General features: G+C 43.0%; 1 protein-coding gene across 1 annotated transcript in view; it reads left to right on the forward strand.

Annotated features, from left to right (window-relative positions):
- SEL1L2 (SEL1L2 adaptor subunit of SYVN1 ubiquitin ligase) overlaps window positions 1–20764 on the forward strand; it is a 119404-nt gene that overhangs the window by 82579 nt on the left and 16061 nt on the right. Inside the window, exons 10-17 of the mRNA XM_070382140.1 lie at window positions 144–200; window positions 9270–9338; window positions 10759–10836; window positions 15429–15491; window positions 16057–16144; window positions 18492–18640; window positions 19769–19934; window positions 20053–20127. Coding sequence (XP_070238241.1) covers window positions 144–200; window positions 9270–9338; window positions 10759–10836; window positions 15429–15491; window positions 16057–16144; window positions 18492–18640; window positions 19769–19934; window positions 20053–20127 — 745 coding nt within the window. The remainder of the gene's footprint in view (window positions 1–143; window positions 201–9269; window positions 9339–10758; window positions 10837–15428; window positions 15492–16056; window positions 16145–18491; window positions 18641–19768; window positions 19935–20052; window positions 20128–20764) is intronic.

The raw sequence follows: 20764 nt of genomic DNA on the forward strand, positions 1-20764 counted from the left end.
TCCTGCCTCTTTTTTTAAGACACGCTAACTGCAGCAAACTGGATTGATGTACTATAGTAAAATCATCAGGTAATTTTTTTCCCCTTTTCTTGTTAAAATGAATACTACTGCTAAAATCATTTTCCAAAACTCCTCTTTTCTAGGTATCTCTTGGACAGTTGCATCTAATTGGGAGGAAAGGTCTGGATCAAGATTACTATGTAAGTCCATCTCAAGCTTGCGTCATGTGGGTGGGAGGACAGGTGTAAGGGAAGCTGAGGGTGGGTGGAAGAGCTGCCCGGGAAAGCCCACCACTGCTTCCTTTGTCAGATCTGCTTCCCAGCTTTTGAAGGAGAACAGAGTTTCTTAGAGAAAGCACTTTTCCTACCTGCCTCTAAGTATAGAGGGGTAGAGGCCTGTGAAAGAGTAGCTGGGGCAGGGAGTTTCCAGGGTCCCACTGAACCCACCCTCTTCCCACCCAGACTCACGGTTGCACTGGGGCTGGGTGAGGAGGACATGCTCTCTCCCCTAAGGCCAGCTGTGGCAAGTCCACGTGGGAATTTCCTGCCAAGGAGCCTGAGGACCAGCCTCAACCCCATTTAGCTAAATCAGAGGACAGGCTGCTTCCAACATAATTGGGTATATTATTAAGCTTCTTTATAAATTTGTAAAGCTCCTTTCAGTCACTTTGCTTAACCTTACTTTATCCCAATGAAGTTAGACGATTAACAATTCAAATATATGGTGGAGAAAAAAGCAAATAAACTTAACCTACAGAGGATCCTCCTTAGTAAGATGCCAAAGCCCCTGGACGAGATCTTCTCTCAATGCTGATTGTAGTTTTAAGGCCCTAGATCCCCACAGATCTGGGGAATTAGCTGAGATTCTTCTTAAAAGATGACTTTGAAACCCTTGTCATTTTATAGGAGCCATGTGCTCACCATCTCAAAGGAGTATTTGCTCTACTTCAATCCTAGTGGCTAAACAATAGAAATAACTACTTCACAGCAGTTACGTAAAAATCTGAACTGTTATTACTTTCTATTTCACTTTACGTTGTTATTTCATGAATGTGTCTTTGGCACTCTAGTTTGTGTTTTATATGAGGTACTATACGCATTAGGTGGAGAAGGCAGTGGCACCCCACTCCAGTACTCTTGCCTGGAAAGTCACATGGACGGAGGAGCCTGGTGGGCTGCAGTCCATGGGGTCGCTAGAGTCGGACACGACTGAGCAACTTCACTTTCACTTTTCACTTTCATGCATTGGAGAAGGAAATGGCAACCCACTCCAGTGTTCTTGCCTGGAGAATCCCAGGGACGGGAAGCCTGGTGGGCTGCTGTCTATGGCTCGCACACAGTCGGACATGACTGAAGCGACTTAGCAGCAGCAGCAGCATATGCATTAGGTAAATGTCAAAGTTAATTTTATAAAATGTGATAAAATAGGTAGCAACTGAAGTAAACATATGCATCCATCTCAGGACAGCTCAATTGAAGGTCTTCAACTAAGGTTTTAGCTTCTTGATGAGAACTTCTGGATTCACAATATTATGCCAACATCAGATTTCAGCCTGTAATGAGTTTCTTCTGCTAACTACAAGATCCAAAACTGGGAAGAAGTTCCCATTTTCCATAAAGACAAAATTTGATTGTGAAGGCACCAAAACCACACTTACACAGAATGACCACTAACATCTATAGAGTTTATAAAACCCCACAAAGCTAAGCACTTCCAGTCAGCATGAACACCAGATGGGAGCTATAGCTGCCTCCAGGTGAGAATGAGGTGCAGTCCCAAGGCTGGCAGTAGAAGAGTCTGGTGCTGTAGCAGCAACAGCTAGGCAGTCGGGCTTCAGCTGAATGGCCCAGACAAGCTCTGCTATGGGCTCATTCACATTCATTAGCTCTGTTTTACAGATGAGAAGCTGAGGCTGAATAGATAACGTAAATTGTTTCAAATCTCATAGCTAGGTAGTAAGAGTGTTAAGAAATAAAAGTGCAACTCAGTATTTCTGTATTCAAAGCCTGTGCGCCTTTCATTAAAACTTACTTAAACTCAAGTTAAAACTTACTTACTCACTCTTGACCTGAGCAAAAACAAAAAACAAGTTTATGAAAACCCCAGTCATTGATATCTAGTTTTCTTATTCATAAAGCAAGAAAAAGGAATGATGTAATCACTCAGGTTGCTTCTAATTTTCTCTTGGTAGGTTGGGCCCCATTCTTCCCATTCAGACATCTCAAAAAGACTGGTTTAATTCCAGAACCATCCCAGCAGTAGGGCAAGCACAAGCTAGTCCTTCCTGCTTTCCTTAGCCTAAAGAAACCTGAACTTGGATGAAGGATTCCCATCAAGGCATCAGACCTCAAGACTCATTGGCTTATCAGTTAGCTTAGGCTGCCATCATAAACCACCCCCAAACGTAGGTACCCTAACACAACCACCATTTATTTAATTCACAGTTTTGGCAGGTCAGTAGTTATGGCTGGGTTCAGCTAAGTAATTCTTCTGATCTTGGCTGGGCTTCTTCACACATCTATAGTTTGCCAGAGTTTTGACCAGGGCTGGCTGATTTATGATGGCCTGGTCCATGGCAGCTGGGATGACTTGGTCTCTCCACATGCTCTCATCCTCCAGCCAGCAGGCCCATGCTTTTTGCTTGGCAGTCAAATGTTTTACAAATGCAGTAGTGAAAGTCTCCTGAGGCCTAGGGTCAGAACGGACAGGATCAATTCTGCCATATTCTTTTGGCCAAAGTAAGTCACAAGGCCAGCCAGCATTGAAAGAATAGGAAAAAGAACTTCTCTTAATAGGCAGACCTGCAAAGTATTATGGCTATTTTTGCAACTTGCCACAGCTTGCAGTGAAGTGAAGTCGCTCAGTCATGTCTGACTCTTTGGCAACCCCATGGACTGTAGCCTACCAGGCTCTTCCATCCATGGGATTCACCAGGCAAGAATACTGGAGTGAGTTGCCATTTCCTTCTCCAGGGGATCTTCCCAACCCAGGGATTGAACCCAGGTCTCCCGCATTGTGGGCAGATGCTTTAACCTCTGAGCCACCAGGGAAGCCTTGCACCAAAATCAATTTGGAATAGTGTGAAATATGCAGAGAGGAGTGGGAAGATCTCCCCATGGCTAGCTTCTTATCTTTAAAATCCTACTTCCTCGGAGAGGATTTTCTTGATCAATTCTACCTTTTTTTTTTTTTTTAAATCACTTATCTTATCATGCTGTGTTTATTTTTCTCTAGCCCCTCTCATTCCTTGTACTTTACTGATCTTGGATTGTTAACTGTCTTCCTGCAGGGCAATGTAAATTCTTATCCATCTTATTCACTAATGTGTGTCCTGTACTTAGATTAGTACCTGGTACACATTAGGTACTTACTGTCTACTGAATAAATGAATGACGGCATCCTAAGAATTAGATGTTATTTCTCAGCCTAAGAATCACCACTTGAGCAAGTACGCTAATGTTTTAGTCCACCACAGAAAATTATTGTGAGGTTCTTTATAAATATAAGTGATGCCTGGTTGTTGTTGTTCAGTCACTCAGTCATGCCTGACTCTTTGCAACCCCAGGGACTGCAGCACACCAGGCTTCCCTGTCCTTCACCATCTCCTGGAGCTTGCTCAAACTCATGTCTATCAAGTTGGTGATGCCATCCAAACATCTCATCCTCTGTCATCCCCTTCTCCCCCTGCCTTCAATCTTTCCCAGCGTCAGATCTTTTCCAATGAGTCAGCTCTTCACATGATGTGGCCAAAGTATTGGAGTTTCAGCTTCAACATCAGTCCCTCCAATGAACACCGAGGACTCATCTCCTTTAGGATTGACTGGTTGGATCTCCTTGCAGTCCAAGGGACTCTCAAGAACCTTCTCCAACACCACAGTTCAAAAGCATCAATTCTATGGCACTCACCCTTCTTTATGGTCCAACTCTCACATCCATACATGACCACTGGAAAAACCATAGCTTTGACTAAACGGACCTTTGTTGGAAAAGTAATGTCTCTGCTTTTCAATATGCTGTCCTGGTGGGCTGCCATCTATGGGGTTGCACAGAGTTGGAAACGACTGAAGTGAATTAGCAGCTAGGTTGGTCATAGCTTTCCTTCCAAGGAGCAAACGTCTTTTAATTTCATGGCTGCAGTCACCATCTGCAGTGATTTTGGAGCCCCCAGAAATAAAGTCTGTCACTGTTTCCATTGTTTCCCCATCTGTTTGCCATAAAGCGATAGGACCAGATGCCATGATCTTAATTTTTTGAACGTTGGGTTTTAAGCCAGCTTTTTCACTCTCCTCTTTCAACTTCATCAAGAGGCTCTTTAGTTCCTCTTTGCTTTCTGCCATAAGGATGGTATCATCTGCTTATCTGAGGTTATTGATATTTCTCTCAGCAATCTTGATTCCAGCTTATGCTTCATCCAGCCCATGCTTCATCCAGCCCAGCATTTCACATGATGTACTCTGCATATAAATTAAATAAGCAAGGTGAAAATATACAGCCTTGAGACTTACTCCTTTTTCCAGTTTGGAACCAGTTTGTTGTTCCATGTCTGGTTCTAACTGTTTCTTCTTGACCCGCATACAAGTTTCTCAGGAGGCAAGTGAGATGTTCTGGTATTCCCATCTCTTTAACAATATTCCACAGTTTGTTGTGATCTACACAGTCAAAGGCTTTAGCATAGTCAATGAAGCAGAAGTAGATGTTTTTCTGGAATTCTTTTACTTTTTCTATGACCCAACATATGTTGGCAATTGATCTCTGGTTCCTCTGCCTTTTCTAAATCCAGGTTGAACATCTGGAAGATCTCGGTTTATGTACTGTTGAAGCCTAGCTTGAAGACTTTTGAGCATTACTTTGCTAGCATGTGAGATGAATGCAATTGTGCAGTAGTTTGAACATTCTTTGGCACTGCTTTTCTCTGGCATTGGAATGAAAACTGACCTTTCCCGGTCCTGTTCCAGCACTGTCCAGCAAATTAAAAATCAAAATACCTAGAAATGACGAGCTTGACATTTTCACCCTCCTCATTGTTTGATTGAATTAATTTCTCTTATGAGTTGTCACTATAGGCAACATTTTCACCTTCTCCTCCCCACAAGATTCTTAATTATTGGAAAGTATTGTATATACAAGTCTTGATTACATTGTCTTGAATTTGTATACATACATTTTAATGTTATTTGCATTTCTAAATATATACAGGCCCAGGATGAATTGGATTAGGAAAAGCTGGGTGTTTTGGTGCATGTTATTAAGGTGGATAAGGCATAATTAAGTTACACCCAGCAGAGGAATAATATTAAATACATAAGGCAACTGTTTTGTCCACTCTGCCATCCATGAAAAATAAAAGAGCTAATGCTATCCCTTTTAAGAGTGATTTACAGAGCCTGAGATAAAAGAAGTATTCCCAAATGTTTTTAGAACAATACATTTTCTTGGCATTTCATTCTAGAGGAAACGTTGCAAACTGATTAAACCAGGGATTTTCTTAGAACCAATGAAAAATCATCATGTTCAGTTTAAAAAAAAGAGAGAGATGTGCATTCAAATAATAAAACCTCACTTAGCATAATGCCTAAGACACACTATATTTCATCCTAAGACACCATCAGTTATAGGATACATTATGTTTTACTGAGCAAGAGAAAACATTGCCAATATAAATTATATGGTGCCATTGATAGTAAAAAGTGTCCTGATTAAAATGAGAGATGGGGGGTATACATCTTATAATTAGTAAAATATGATGGTAGGTGGTCAGTAAATATTTGAAGGAAGGACGGATGGATGGATCGTGTTTTTGTTTGAACCATTATAACAAAAAGACTGTGTACTTGGTGGCTTATACACAATGGAACTTTATTTTCTCACAGTTTTGGAAGCTGGAAGTCTGAGATCAGGGTGCCACCATGCTTGGGCGAAGGCCCTCTTACAATCTGTAGGCTTTTCCTTGTATCCCTACCTGGCAGAAGGGTCAAGCTAGCTCTCTGGGGCCTTTTTCAAGGGCACTAATCCCATTCATGAGGACTCTGCCAATCACCTCTCAGAAACCTCACTTCCTAATACCATCATGTTGGGTAGTATGTTTTCAACATATGGGTGGGGGGAACAGAAATATGCAGAACACAGCAGATGGATAGATGAATGGAGAGATGAATACTTGACTCTGAGAGCAAGAATGCAGGTTGGCCCATGCATGGCCATTGAAGTAGCTTGCATGATACTTTCACAGAGTGTTTAACAAATGTTTATGCAGTTGAAAGAGTAGCTTTAAAGTCATGTGCACTCAGTCGTGTCTGACTCTTTGCAGCCCTATGGACTGTAGCCTGCCAGGCTCCTCTGTCCATGACATTTTCCAGGCAAGAATACTGGAGTGGGTTGCCATTTCCTTCTCCAGGAGATCTCCTCCACCCAGGGATCAAACATGCATCTCCTGCATTGGCAAGCAGATTCTTTACCACTGGGCTACCTGGGAAGCCCAACATTAAAGGCAGGTTAATGTAAAGAGAAATTAAAGAGAACTGAAATGCCAAGTAACCAAGGAAAGTGGAAGGAGAAATTAGACCCTCCATTTTTGGTCTTTATGGGCTCATTATATTGAAGGATGGGGAAAAACTCCAGGATTCTTATTTGCTTCTGGGGAATAGGCTATTCTCTTTTAACAACTCAAATCTAGTTTCCCAGAGCATAACTCTCTAATGCCAAATATTTGAGCCCAAACTCTAAAACTGCACTTTGAAAATGAGTTTATAAAATCATAATTTTAGAGCTAGAAGGGACCATAAAGATTAAAATTCAGTGCCTTTGTTTTAGAGATTAACAAATTTATTCTTTCATTCACTCAGTCATTCATTCATCCCAGAAACATTTTCTGGCTGCCTAATATACAGTAGATACTGTGCTAAATACAGAGGATTCAACATTGGGGGAAACAGAAAATTAAGCAGACAATTAAATCAATGGATGCATGCTATGATGGGGAAAGACAGAGTGCCCAAGAGCACAGGGGAGGAGACCATGAATGAGGGAGCAAGGCCGGAGATACTGTACTTGCACACATCATGGTTCTCGATGGATATACTTGGGTCTTGGTTCAGCAGGGATATTCATAAGAAATATTTTTTATATTGATGTTCTTTGATAAATGTGATTATTAAATCATAAATGTTATCATACATTTGATTTATTTACCAATATGTAATTGGTATAGTAAATCATACATTGCTATAATTTTCTCCTATCCTACTGACACCTACGTTATTCCAGACATTTTCAGCAGCATTTGTTTCAACACTCCCTCATGCTCATGAATCTCCACTGGTTTCTATTTCTAAACCAAATAAAATAACAGTCCTTAGCCTGTTAATTATATTGCTCCATCACATTTTAGCACATCTTAGCTTTTGAATGCTCTACTTCAGCCATACTGAAGGAACTACTATTTCTTGGACACACCTTGGACACTCCCGTCTCCATTCTTTGCTCATGTTGTTCCCTCAGCCTCTCATGCCCTGTGTGTGGTGAATCCTCTCCATCTTTTGTGTGACCTTTATCATTTGAGCCCTCGTTCTTTAAACCGTGAAGGCAGAGTGCCGAGTACGTGGGAATTGGATTTAGGCTGCTGGCAGGATGCCAGTATCGGCTTCTTGACTCCAACCGTCACTAAATAGCTCAGATATTAGTAATACCTTCCTTACAGTGCAGTTTTGAAGATTAAGGAAGAAAAAGCTTGTAAAATACTTAAAAGAACTAGGTACAATTTCTGTGATTCTAAACCCCTCTAATTCTTTTTAGTGTTCCTTTTATTCTATCTTTCACTTCCTGTCATTGCTATTTACATCTACTTTTTCACAGCAGTACTGCTAAGAAGCAAAGTAGGCACAGTGGTTTTTGTTCATCTATCAATCACCTGTGATACCTAACATATTACCATATGTATGGCAGGTATCAGTCAAGATCTTGAAAGGATAAGTGAAGAAGAGAAGGATGGGTGGATGAGTGGATCCATGACGTGATGAGGTCCAGGATGGTGGCTTTTGTATTTACTTTATGTCCACGGCCGGAGAAGGCAATGGCACCCCACTCCAGTACTGTTGCCCAGAAAGTCCCATGGATGGAGAAGCCTGGTGGGCTGCAGTCCAGGGGTTGCTAAGAGTCGGACGCGACTGAGCGACTTCACTTTCACTTCTCACTTTCATGCATTGGAGAAGGAAATGGCAACCCACTCCAGTGTTCCTGCCTGGAGAATCCCATGGACGGAGAAGCCTGGTAGGCTGCAGTCCATGGGGTCGCGCAGAGTCGGACACGACTGAAGCGACTTAGTAGTAGTAGTAGTAGTAGTATGTCCACGGCAGACCGACTTGTCGACATAATGTGTATAGTTCTCAAATAAGTTGCCAATATTTCTAGAGAAAACTTACATATAAAAGAACTACCTACCTTTCTTCCTCAAGCGTTCTCTTCTCTTTGGGAAGGGGCAGATCCTTGCCCATCAATTGCAGATCCTTACAATCAGTCAAGGCTTTTTAAAGAGAGGAAAGTTGTGTCCTACTAAAAGACATTTTGGAGCATGTCTTCATTTCTCATTCCTGGGACTTATTTATTTAATTCTCCATGAAGTCTCTGAAGAGGACTTAGGGAAAGTCAGGAGGAGGCCTGAGGAATGAGGCAGCAAGAGACAGGTGACCTCCCACGCATTTAGACTGAGCATTTCGTTGAATGTTATGACCCAGAGAGAGTCAGAAGGGTTTGCCGGCCCCCTTTGACTTTCTTCGGAAAGAATTGGTCTGAGGTTCACCTCTGCAGAGAGACCTGGACCAAGAAGGCAACCAGGGGTGTCTGGTCTCACTCCCTCTGCACCATAAACATTAGGATGCTGTATATCCAATCCTGCCACTTACACAAACTGTCTTACACAGTAAGTACGTACTGTCAACATACAAGTGTGGTTTTAAAAAAATAATGGCGTATTTAGTTCTACAGCTGGGATTTATCTGTCCTCCACAAAGCAACATGCCCATGATGCCTTTCCAAATGTGAAAAACAAGCCCTCACATTCTAAAACTGTACATGTGAAATATATATATATATATTTATCTCCCACTCTTCAGGTTCATGATTGAAATAGCACTTGGAGTAGTGAGTGCCTTGAACAAAGTAGGCATTTCACAGATATTTTTTTAATGCATGTCAAATGAAATAAAACTTAATGCAAAAGCTGTTTTACAGGATATGTTTGTGACTGTCAATAATACTGTTCCTTTTCTCTCCAGAAAGCATTATACTACTTCTTAAAGGCTGCAAAAGCTGGGAGCGCAAACGCTATGGCATTTATAGGAAAGGTACAAGCTTCCTTTTGATCAATAGCTTTCATATCTTAAAACCTAGTAGTACCAGCTACCTGAACCAGTGTAGGGTCATGGGTCTGCCCACCTTCTTCATGAAAGCAGCTAAGCAGGGCCTTCAGCTACGGCCTGACAGTGATATTCTTGGGGTGACAGTTTGGGAAGAAGTCCCGTACAATAGTGGTCTTTATCTGGGGTACCAAAAGCAGTCCTTTTTTTAACTTTTAATTTTATATTGGAGTATAGCTATTAACAGGAGAAGGCAATGGCACCCCACTCCAGTACTCTTGCCTGGAAAATCCCATGGCTGGAGGAGCCTGGTAGGCTGTAGTCCATGCGGTCGCCAAGAGTCGGACACGACTGAGCGACTTCACTTTCCCTTTTCACTTTCATGCATTGGAGAAGGAAATGGCAACCCACTCCAGTGTTCTTGCCTGGAGAATGCCAGGGACGGAGGATCCTGGTGGGCTGGGCTGCCGTCTATGGGGTCACACAGAGTCGGACACGACTGAAGCGACTTAGCAGCAGCAGCAGCAGCATAGCTATTAACAATATTGTGATAGTTTCAGGTGGACAGCAAAGAGACTCAGCCATATATACAGATGTATCCATTCTCCTCCAAACCTCCCTCCCATCCAGGCTGCCACATAACATTGAGCAGAGTTCCAAGTGCTAGACATTCTGTCCTTGTCAGTTATCCGTATAGCAGTGTGTACACGTCAGTCCCAAACTCCCTAGCTATCCCTTCCCCAAAATTGGTCTTTGAAAGTAACGGTGGCCCAGGGCTCCTGGCTGAGCGTAACTCGGAGCCCTCCCCACAAACCCCTGGCGTGTAACAGGAGAGCTGATCTAGTTGTACATCAAACCCTGGGACAGACCTCCACCCAGCGTGGTCCCTCCTCCCACCGTTCCTGGAATGAGAACCAGCTCCAGACTGACCAAAGAACCAGCTCCTCCCTGACTGACGGGAGGAGCCTTTGTGGAAGGTTCCTCTGGAGAGGTACCTTCTCTCCTTCCAAGACTACTCACTCCCCTGCTCACTGCCCTTGGCTCCCACAGCCAGTCTGTTTCAGTAACCATGGGGACAAGTGCCCGGCTTCCAGAAGTACTACATACAGTAAATTTAGATGCAAGGAAACATGAAAAAAATACCAACAGGATTCTTTCCTCACCCTTAGGTGAGGGTACTCTAGAGTGTGTGTACTAGATTGTATTCTTAATTTTTCCTTTTATTAAAAATGAGGAGAAATTCGAATAACATAAAATTAACCATTTTAAAGTATGTGCTTCAGCGGCATTTACTACATTCAACGTGTTGTGCCATCATCACCTTGATGTCGTTCTAAAACATTTTCATTGCCCTCGAAATCTTTAGCTTTTACTTTTTATTTGTATGTGTGTGTGTGTTTTTTTGTAGATGTATTTAGAAGGGAATGCTGCAGCACCACAAAATAATGCTACTGCTTTCAAATACTTTTCTATGGCAGCTAGTAAGGTATGTACCCAGCCCATCCTGTAGACACGTGAAAACATTTGCCTGTATTAACATGCAGACTGGGGCTGAAGCATTAACTCTAAAGCCCCATGCCCGATTAGTGGGCCTGGGAGGAGTGTAGGGTCCTGGTAAAGAACAGTGTCACTGACAATAAAATAGGAGGTTGGGGTAGGCAGAGACCCACCTCGCCTTCTTGGTAAATGGAAGATGGCATCCTAGCTGGAGGCCAGACAGAAGCTCAGCGTCCCCTCCACCATGTGGTACGTGAGGCCATCTAGCTCAGGAAACAAAAAGGATGAGGGCGGAGGAAGGGAAAACTCCGTCAGTAACTGCGGTAACCCAGAAGTGCCCAGTTTTCTCTCCTCTGACCTTATTCAAAGGCTCTGTCTCAGGCAGAAGGCTGTCCAAGAGCCAGGACTAGATGACTGAGAGCACGGCTCTGGAGACAGAATCCCTGGTCTGAAGGCCAGTCCTTCAGCTGACTAGCTGTGTGACTGTAGACAGGTTACTTAACCTCTCCACGTCCCAATCTCCCTGTCTATAAAATGAGAATATAAGAATACTTGCCTCATATTGCTGTTTTCAGGATTTAATGAGTCAATAGTTATGTGCCTCATATTAAAAATACTTGAAGCCATGCCTGGTGTATAGTACATGCTCTATGTCAGCTATTATCTTTCTAAGTCTGGGGCCCGTTAGGTAGAGTGAATTTCAAAGCACATCCAAGGCAGAATGGATTGGATCTGTGAGGAAATAAAGGAATCACAGAGTATGTTTCCTGCCGTTGAAGTTCCTGCCTTGGTTCCTAAGCTCAGTGAGGCTGGATCTGCCAGGTGAAATTTAGCAGACTCCCCTAAACCCCTTAGGTGCATAAAAGACATCCTCATAGCAACACCCACCACCCTAACGTTGGAGAGCAGCCTTGATGAACTTTCTATCCCTGCGGTGTAGGAACCCTTTTGTTGTCTTACACCATCTTACTGCAACACTGGCAGTAGAGATGTGCTCAAATGGGGAATATTTTCAACTGTTCATGCTTTTTAAAAGCCCACACGCTGCTTTTATAAATGACTAGCACCTCGGAACTGCTGCTATTATGGTGTAAATTACTGAGAAGGCTGGTAGTCGGCTGCTCTCCCTTGTAATTTATATGGAATTGTTGCTCAGCAAGACAGTCATCCAGAATACCATTAGATTAGGATGACAAGGAGAGCAGACCGAAAAAGAGGCGGGGTAATGTAACAGCAAGTAGTGCTGATCTGTCCGTGTAGAGGAACAACGCCAGGGAGCTGCGTGTGGAAACTAACCCAGCCCCTAAGCTGTTTAGGGCTAGGTAACCAGTTGTGATCTGAGCTACTCGTGTCCTAAGCCTGAGCTACCCCCTTTATGGAGGAAATCTAACACTGTATTTAAGGTCATTCTTGTGAATGGCATCAGGTAAATATGACCGTGTAATCCTTTATCTCCAGGACAGTTTATTAGATTTCTCCCTTGGGCTCACTACCAAAGTATGGAGCTTCTGTCTCCCACTCCTGCACACTTGTACGCTTCTCTTTTTTAAAATTTAGTACTACCATCTTTTGGCTGTGCTGGGTCTTCTTTGCTGCATGGGCTTTTCTCTAGTTGCAGTGAGCAGGGGCTACTCTGTCATTGCGGTGCCGGAGCTTCTCATTGCAGGGGCTCCTCTTACGGTGGAGCACGGGCTCTCGGGCACACGGGCTTTAGTAGAGGCAGCATGCGGGGTCAGTAGTGCCAGCTCCTGCGCTCTCAGGCACATGGGCTTTGGTAGTGGTGGAATGCGGGCTTAGTTGCCCTGTGGCATATGGGATCTTCCCAGACCAGGGATAGAACCCGTGTCTCCGGCACTGGCAGGCAGATTCTTCACCACTGAGCCACCAGGGAAGCCCCATAATCTTCTTTTACTGTTCTTTTTTTTTTTGAACTGCTACTTTTAAAGTTGTTTCCAAGTCATATGGTACCACGATGCAAAGCTGTGGACTTTCTGACTTGTATCTTACTCAGAAACATGAACAGTTATCCAATGTGCTGCTGGGCCCCAAGTTGGACCATATTCTTCTAGTTTTCTCTCTTACCACTGGGGACACCCCGGGCCCAGCTCCATCTTCACACTTTCGTCATCCCCTGTCCCTTCCCAGAGTCATTCTGAACACCCATCCCCAGCTCAGAGCTCAGTCCTGTCTCCCTCTACAAAGCCTCCCCTGCCTCCCTGGCACACTTCATCCTCTCCCTCTTCTGAACGTGCCCTGCGTTCACTCTGTGTAGTGCTAGAACTTCGCTGCTGCTACCCTGCACCCTCTCTCCTGCCGTCTAAAGGCCATGTCTCTCCACTGAGAGCAGGGCAGTGGTCTTAGTTCCTCATAGGAGTTCCTCAAATATTTCCCTTATATGAGCATCTGCTCCCTAAGTTCATGTCAGTTCATCTCTGCAAGAGCACTGAGCCCTAACATGGAAGTTATAGGGAGAGGGATTGCCTACGCATATATTTCTTCGGCTTGGAAGGAGTTTTAAAAATTAGGAAATTTCATATCAAAATCTGGATGTCCAGCTTTTCTTGGAAAATGAGAAGAGCTGAGCACACGAGGTGGCCATTCCACGTGAGGACAGTGGACCGCCACAGAGCAGAGGAGGTGCCGCTGCCTTTAGACGTGCACCTGCTCTTGGTTCGCCTCAGTCTCCGCCTCTCCCCTGTAACCTGGCTTACGCACGTCTTACAGTACCTACATGGCTCTGGGGGCATCTGAGCTGGCTGCTCTTGATCTGAACTTTCTGAACAGGTTCTGTTGTTGATTAGTCGCCAAGTCGTGTCTGACTCTTTGTGACCCGTGACCCCATGGACTGCAGCACGCCAGGCTTCCCTGTCCTTCACCATCTCCCAGAGTTTGCTCAAACTCATGTCCATTACTCTGGGCCTTAAACGGTTGGTGAGTCATCCAGTGAGCCCCTGGCTCCCCAGGGATTCTCTTAGAAAGATGGAAAGGACTTTGTCCCCAGTATTCTAATCTTTCTCTTTCTGCCTCCTTCCCTTTTCCTTCCTCTCATTTCCCTTCCCTCTCATTTTTCTCAACATCTAAATGAAAATAGGGACTTCCCTGGTGGTCCAGTGGTTAAGACTTCTTGCAACGCAGGGGGTGCAAGTTCAATCCTTGATCGGGAGCTAAGATCTCACAAGCCCCAAGCCCAAAATACAAAACATGAAACAAGAGAAGCAATATTGTAACAAATTTAGTAAAGACTCTGAAAATGGTCTACATAAAAAGACATAAAAAAATTTAAAAATAAATAAACAAGGGTAGCTAAAAGGAGATAGATTCAATACTTTACCGCATGCCTCACACTAGGCTTTACCCCCAGAGCAGACTATCCCCAAACTCCTGGGACTACAGGTCAACGTAGTCAGGGGAGAAGAGAGAAGAGGACAGTAGACACATACCAAGCTGTTCGAAATGCACATAGATTGTCCTCAAGGACTCTTACATTAGCTGGCCCTTTGAATATAGATAGGTTCAAAGTTTAGCACCTTGAAATAGTTGCTGAACTATGCCGTCTCTAGTTATGTGCGACTTCTGTCTCACCGAGGAGTACTCTATCTGTATCTGCAATAACTACATTTCAATTATTAAATTATTAAAAATAATTACAAATGAATATGTTTAGGCAGTAAAAAGAAATTTGGAGAGTTTTCTATCAGAACTTAAGTTCCTGAGGAAATACTATAAACCTAATAAACAGTAAAATTTGAATTAAAAAAATAAGCCAACAGTGCTTTACCATCCACAATGGCTAGATTGAAATCCACAGAGCCTCCCAAATGTTATTTGGCCACTTACATCAACCTCCTTTGCCCAAAGCACGTAACAGGTGTTTAGATAGACTTCTCCCTTCTGAAAATTCCCACACATCCTTTAAGACCCAACTCAAATGTCACCACCTCTAACGACTCAGTCTGCTCGGTCCCCTAGGCAGTTGAGCGTTCCTCTTCTGGGCTGCCCACAACAAGGTCCATCTGTTTCCGCTGTAGGACTCACCACACGTGCCACGATTAAGAGGTCCCTCCTAGTGGGTCAGAGCCCACGGACCTGTCAGGCTGCCTTTAGACACGGCAGGTGCTGTCTGGTTTGCCTCAGTATCTTTTGACTTTCACCTCCTACCTCTCCCCGATGCCTGTTGTGGAGTCACACAAAGCAATCCCTAAAGAAATGCTGAACGAAAGATTGGGACTGAGGTTCAAGAGGGAGGGGTATTTGTATACTTATAACTGATTCACACTGTTGTATGGCAGAAACTGATTTCATGTCATAAGGCAATTATTCTCTAATTTTAAAAAAAAAAAAAGTAAGAAAAAGAAGATTGGAGGAATGTGACTGTCATTTCCCTCTTTTCCGGTCAGAAAGGGGGCTATGAAAGTGTGAAAGGAGAAAGTAGAGAGGGTCAGAATAATGCCAACTACTTCATTAACCTGCCTTAATTCACCTCCTATTGTGCGTGTTTCAAATTTTGTGAATGATTTTGCAACACTTTTCCTTATCATGAATTCTTCTAAGACTTTACCTCGATTTTTAAACCCGTTCTAGGGCAATGCAATTGGTCTTCATGGGCTCGGTCTTCTTTATTTTTATGGGAAAGGAGTTCCTGTGGTAAGTTAAATAGTTTTATCATCTTTCATGTTTCCAGAAATTGACTAGGGTGAAATTCATGATCATTGATTAATTTAAAGGAATTAGTCTCTATTACCTGGTTTGCCGAGGTATCATATCTGATAATACAAAATAAAATAATCCAGTGAAATATTTGCCAGAGACATAGAGTAAGCTTGTGACAAGAATAACAACCCTAATTAATATCTTAGAATCATAGATTCTAAGTAACCTTAGAAATCATCTAACCCAAGAGGATTTTTTTTTTGGATAGATAAACTTGTCTTCTTAGTTTAACTTCTGTCTTTTTGAGTGACCTTCCCCCAATATCTAACAAAGCCTATTGTCAGTGTAGGAAAAGACATAATTTACAATGATAATGAGATAATTATTTCTTAGTAGAATCTAATATAATAATGAAATAAAATGTGTAATACTTCTGATACAATTTTAATTAGCTTAAATCACATAGGGCACTAGCTACACTCTTTTAAAAAGTGGAAGGCAATTGTTACCATGGAGTTATGTATGTACCTTTGAGTAACAAAGTGTAATTATCTTGCAGAATTATGCAGAAGCGCTTAAGTACTTTCAGAAAGCTGCAGAGAAGGGATGGCCCAATGCACAGTTTCAGCTAGGCTTCATGTACTACTGTAAGTACTATGCATGTGGCTGCTTTACTTAGGACGACAAATGCATCATTAAGTCTGCTCCTTTTTAAACACGAATCAAAGGATTGGTGTGGATGGTTTAGACAGAACAATCAGGCAGCAATTTGAGGAGGAATTTCAAGAAGACAAGGAAAAGTACACTATCTGGGGGAGGGGGCAATGAAGTACAACCAGAAAGTTCACCTTAAAGAGCCAAGTTTGAGCAAGTATGAAACTCACAAGACAGGTCAAACTTGAGAGAAAGATTTGGGTGGCATTACCATATAGGTGTTAGTTAAGAGTAGCCCAGCTTCCAAAGGGAATGGAGAGAGAGTGCAAGAGAAAGGCGTGGTAGGCCACTATAAGAAATCTGGTGATCCTTGGCACCATATTGAAAATATGAGCAAAGAAAGAGTCATCATAAGAAGACTGAAAATGCACAATCAGAGGGATGGGATGGGGAGGAGGTTATCTTAAGGAGGACAAGGAGTAGAAATTTCAAGAAAGAGTAAATGAATGGTACTCTGCTGAAATTCAGTGAAAAGCCTGTTTCTTACTTTTTGATGAAAAGGGCAAAGTATCTGTGGAACTTATCAGTAAAGAGGATGTTTGTGAGGTCATCGAACTGGTTGAGAGGGAAGCCAGATACAGCGGGCTGAGGAGTACATGCGAGGTGAAGAGGTAGATGGGCCCAAATATTATCGGAAGTAGTGTTCCTTTAAATGGAGGAGAGAGATGAGATAATAGCATGAGGGAGACCAAGAATCAAAAGAAAGTTGTTTTTAAGATGGTGAGAGACCTGAGTATAATTTTTTGCAGAAAAATGAAAGAGAGTCAACCAATGGAGGTGGTTAATGTGTCACTGGGGAGATGAGATAATTGATGAAGAGGTTCTGGAAAAATTTAGGTGGCATTTATGATTTTACCTGACCAGTGGCGAATCTGCAAGTATCTGATCAGGTCCAGGGAGCCTCACTAGCTTTGATAAAGAGGAGGGATTTCTCATCCTCAAAAACTGGAGAGATGATGAAACAAATGGTGCGGTTGTAAATCTGGGGAGAGAGGCAAGTGAGGAAAGATAACGAGAGGGTTCCTTTAGTGAGCTCAGAGGAACAGTCATTGTCTGAGAACAAAGGTGGAGTGATTGAGGTAGGTGATCTCAGAAAGCCTTGAAGATTTGTAATCATTTTTGTAAGGACTGAGAAAGAGATTGGCCAAGACACATACCAAGAGATCCAAATATATCTGAGTATTCTGTCTCAGTCCATCCCATCAGAGGTGGAGCAAGGGCAGGAGCAGATGTATCATCAGGAGGCCAGATCTGGCCTAGAGGTCAGCTGACATTTTCCACAATAGTCCAGCTTCAGAGTCTGTTCTGTACATCTTGGAAGGTTGCCTGAGATAGCCTGTCCTTCTAGTTTATTCCAAGTCCCAGCCCCAGGATACATCAGCTTCTTCAAGCTTCTAAAATTAGGGTAATAGTTATGGCTGATGTTCAAGTCTTGATATGCTTTTACTCACTTAGTCCTCTCAACACATCCTGTGGGGTATCCCACAGTTTATAGATGAGCAAACTGAGCCATATTGAGGTCACAAGTCTTACATGAGGTCACATGATCACACACTCAGTGGATCTGGGATTCTAACCCAAATGATCTACCGGCAGAACACATGGCACTGCTTCTGAAGGCTAAGAAATGTTAGATCTGGGAGGCAATTTCAGAACCACCTGAAGAAAGCCCTTCCTCTTGCAAAGGATGTGCCCCAAGGTGCCCAAGTTGCCAAAGGAGTAATGGGAGAACCCCGACAAGAACCCCAGCTTCTGGGAGTGGCTGATTCTCCACACCAGCTCCAAATACCTCTCCTTGCTCCAAGCATAAGCTGAATCTGAGCTGGGCCCCTTGGAGCTGGGTGTTGCCTGCCCCAAACTCGACAGTTACGTCTGGGAGGAGCTATACTGGCCCCCTGGTATGGAAGGAGGACAGTGATGGTAGCACACGTCATGGAGGGGCTTCTGGTCCTCAGAGACCACCACTTGATCTCCTTTCCATTAACTTCATTAACAATATGTGCCATATTGAGGAGATATTTTCATGAGACTAGACAGTCCTTCTCCTTTAGTTCGCTGAATGGGGAGAGAACATTCATTTCCACACTGTTACTTCTAATCTAACTCAACTCCCCGCCTCCCCCGCCTCCAAATAGTGACTCGGGAGTAGCTTGACTTTTGCCTGACTCTTCTGAACCTATTTAAAATGGCAGGAGTCACTATGACCATTACATGCATAGATTATAATGTAAAAAAATAATGTAAATAAGGGGGTGGCTCAAAATGATTTTAATTTTTCAGCTGGCTCTGGAGTATGGAAGGATTATAAACTTGCCTTCAAATATTTTTACTTGGCATCTCAGAGTGGGCAGCCCCTAGCCATTTATTACCTGGCTGAGATGTACGCCACAGGAACAGGAGTGTTGCGATCGTGCAGAACTGCTGTGGAGGTAAATCAAGAGCTGTTTCTGAAGTACTTTTCATTTGTCACACAGAGAAGGCGATACTGTCCTTAAATTGTGGTGCCTTTGGTTTTATACATATTATCTTGTTTCTTCCAGCTGACAGTGTGAATACTGACATTTGCCAGAGAGGAAGAGCAGTGATGTAACTCAGCCTGGGAAAGGGAGGCAGAGAAACGATCCTTCCTCTCTGTTGCATTTGGCTTTTCATCAAGTTCAGAGCTCTCCTCAGAATCCAGTTAGGGAGCTCTGTTTCAGTCGTCAATCAAATCGCCAGGGCAACTTGGCACTTCCAGTGGGATTGGGAGTTGCAACTTGGGAAATGAAAGGCTTGATTTAGCCTAGAAAATGTAGCCCTCTTCTTCCCGGAAAGCAAGGTCCTGAGGTTTTTTTTTTGATGATTTGGATGATACTGGAGAAAGTGAATTCTTTTAACCTGGGATAGTGGTGCACTTTTCAAAAGAGTGCTTTTAGGATCTTAATGTCCTTCATTGATTTATTAAACACTTGCCCTGCACCAGGATAAATACCTCCATGTTGCAATCTGACCCCTCTGAAATTCGTTTCAAAAGCTGCCGGCTAATAATCTATCTTTAGATTTGCTCCTTTGCCAACTCCCTAATGAATCATGCATGGCTAGCCTCCTTTGGTTGCGTGAGCGCTGTTCAGCTCGGCTGACAGTCGTCCTGTGCTGCTCTGTACACCTCCCTCATTCTGCCACCCGCACCCTCAGGCGCTGTCCTCCCCTCGTGCTCTCTTCCACATCAGCTGCCCTCACAGGGCAGCAGTGCCTAGGAAGGCCCTTAAAAAAACAAAAACAGAAGTTGATACATTCTTGTCCTGCCAAATAGCTTCCAAGTCAGAAAAGTTTATTACGCAAATTTAAAATAAGCCCCAGGAACTTTAAGCTCAAGACAAATAAAATACACACTTATAATCTTTGTGCCTATGAAAGATATGAACTCCTCACCCTAAATAATTTTCAAAAGCCATGCTTCAGACCAAAAATCCTGGCCTGACCAGCCAGGAGGATCTAAAGACTGATGTCAATTACCATTTGCATGGAATGACATGTATTGGCTAACTAGTCTGCTTGATTTTTCTTTCCAAACACAGCTTTATAAAGGTGTCTGTGAACTAGGCCACTGGGCTGAGAAATTCCTGACAGCATACTTTGCTTATAAGAATGGTGATATAGATTCTTCTCTTGTTCAGTACGCACTGCTCGCAGAAATGGGGTATGAAGTAGCTCAAAGCAATTCAGCATTCATTTTGGAATCTAGTAAGATAAGTTAAAATTCTCTGCAATTCCCTAATCATACATATGCATATTTGACTTTACTACAGAGGCACCTTAAGCCTTCCTAATGGAATGTCTCTCTCTTTTTTTTTTTTTTAAGAAAAGGCTAAAATTCTCGAAAAAGAGAAGATGTATCCAATGGCACTTCTCCTGTGGAATCGAGCTGCCATTCAAGGTATCCGAACTTAGATAAAAATGAGCACTGCCTGGCCCCTGTCCACTATTATTCCTCTGATTTGCTACAGCTGAGCTCTTGGGCACATGGGCAGAAAGGTGTAGAATATCTAGTACATGGTATTTCAAATAGATGATAGGGTCAGTCTTTGGTTGGAGGTCATTTCCAGAAATTTCTTTTGTTATTCCCAAGGTCCCCAGTTTAGCATATGGCAGGAATTTTTCTATGGCACTGTCTCCATGGCACCTAAACAGTTGTCTGAAACGTGACAGTGTTACTCAAGAAATCATTTTTCTTGGTCTGGCTTCAGTCACTCATGTGCTGAGTTTTTTTTTTGTTTTTTTTTTTAACTTATCAGAGACATTATCTATCTTTCAAGGAGTTTATAGATAAAATTACTTATGGCTGTAAGACTTGCTTGATTCTTCTTTTAAAATATCACTTTGAAGATTACCACAAACTTCAGATCCTTATTATAATGATTAGTATGGTAACATCAGAAAAAAAAAATTAATCAGCAAGATCCAACCCCCCTCCCTTCCTGGAGTTCCTAGGCCCCACTACAGGGATCACATGTGATGAGGAAGGTAAGACAGTGTAGTGGGGAAGCAGTGGCAGGTGGCGTTTGCCTCACTGT

The sequence above is a fragment of the Bos mutus genome, chromosome 13, assembly GCF_027580195.1.
Source record: "Bos mutus isolate GX-2022 chromosome 13, NWIPB_WYAK_1.1, whole genome shotgun sequence".
Classification (NCBI taxonomy): Eukaryota; Metazoa; Chordata; class Mammalia; order Artiodactyla; family Bovidae; genus Bos; species Bos mutus.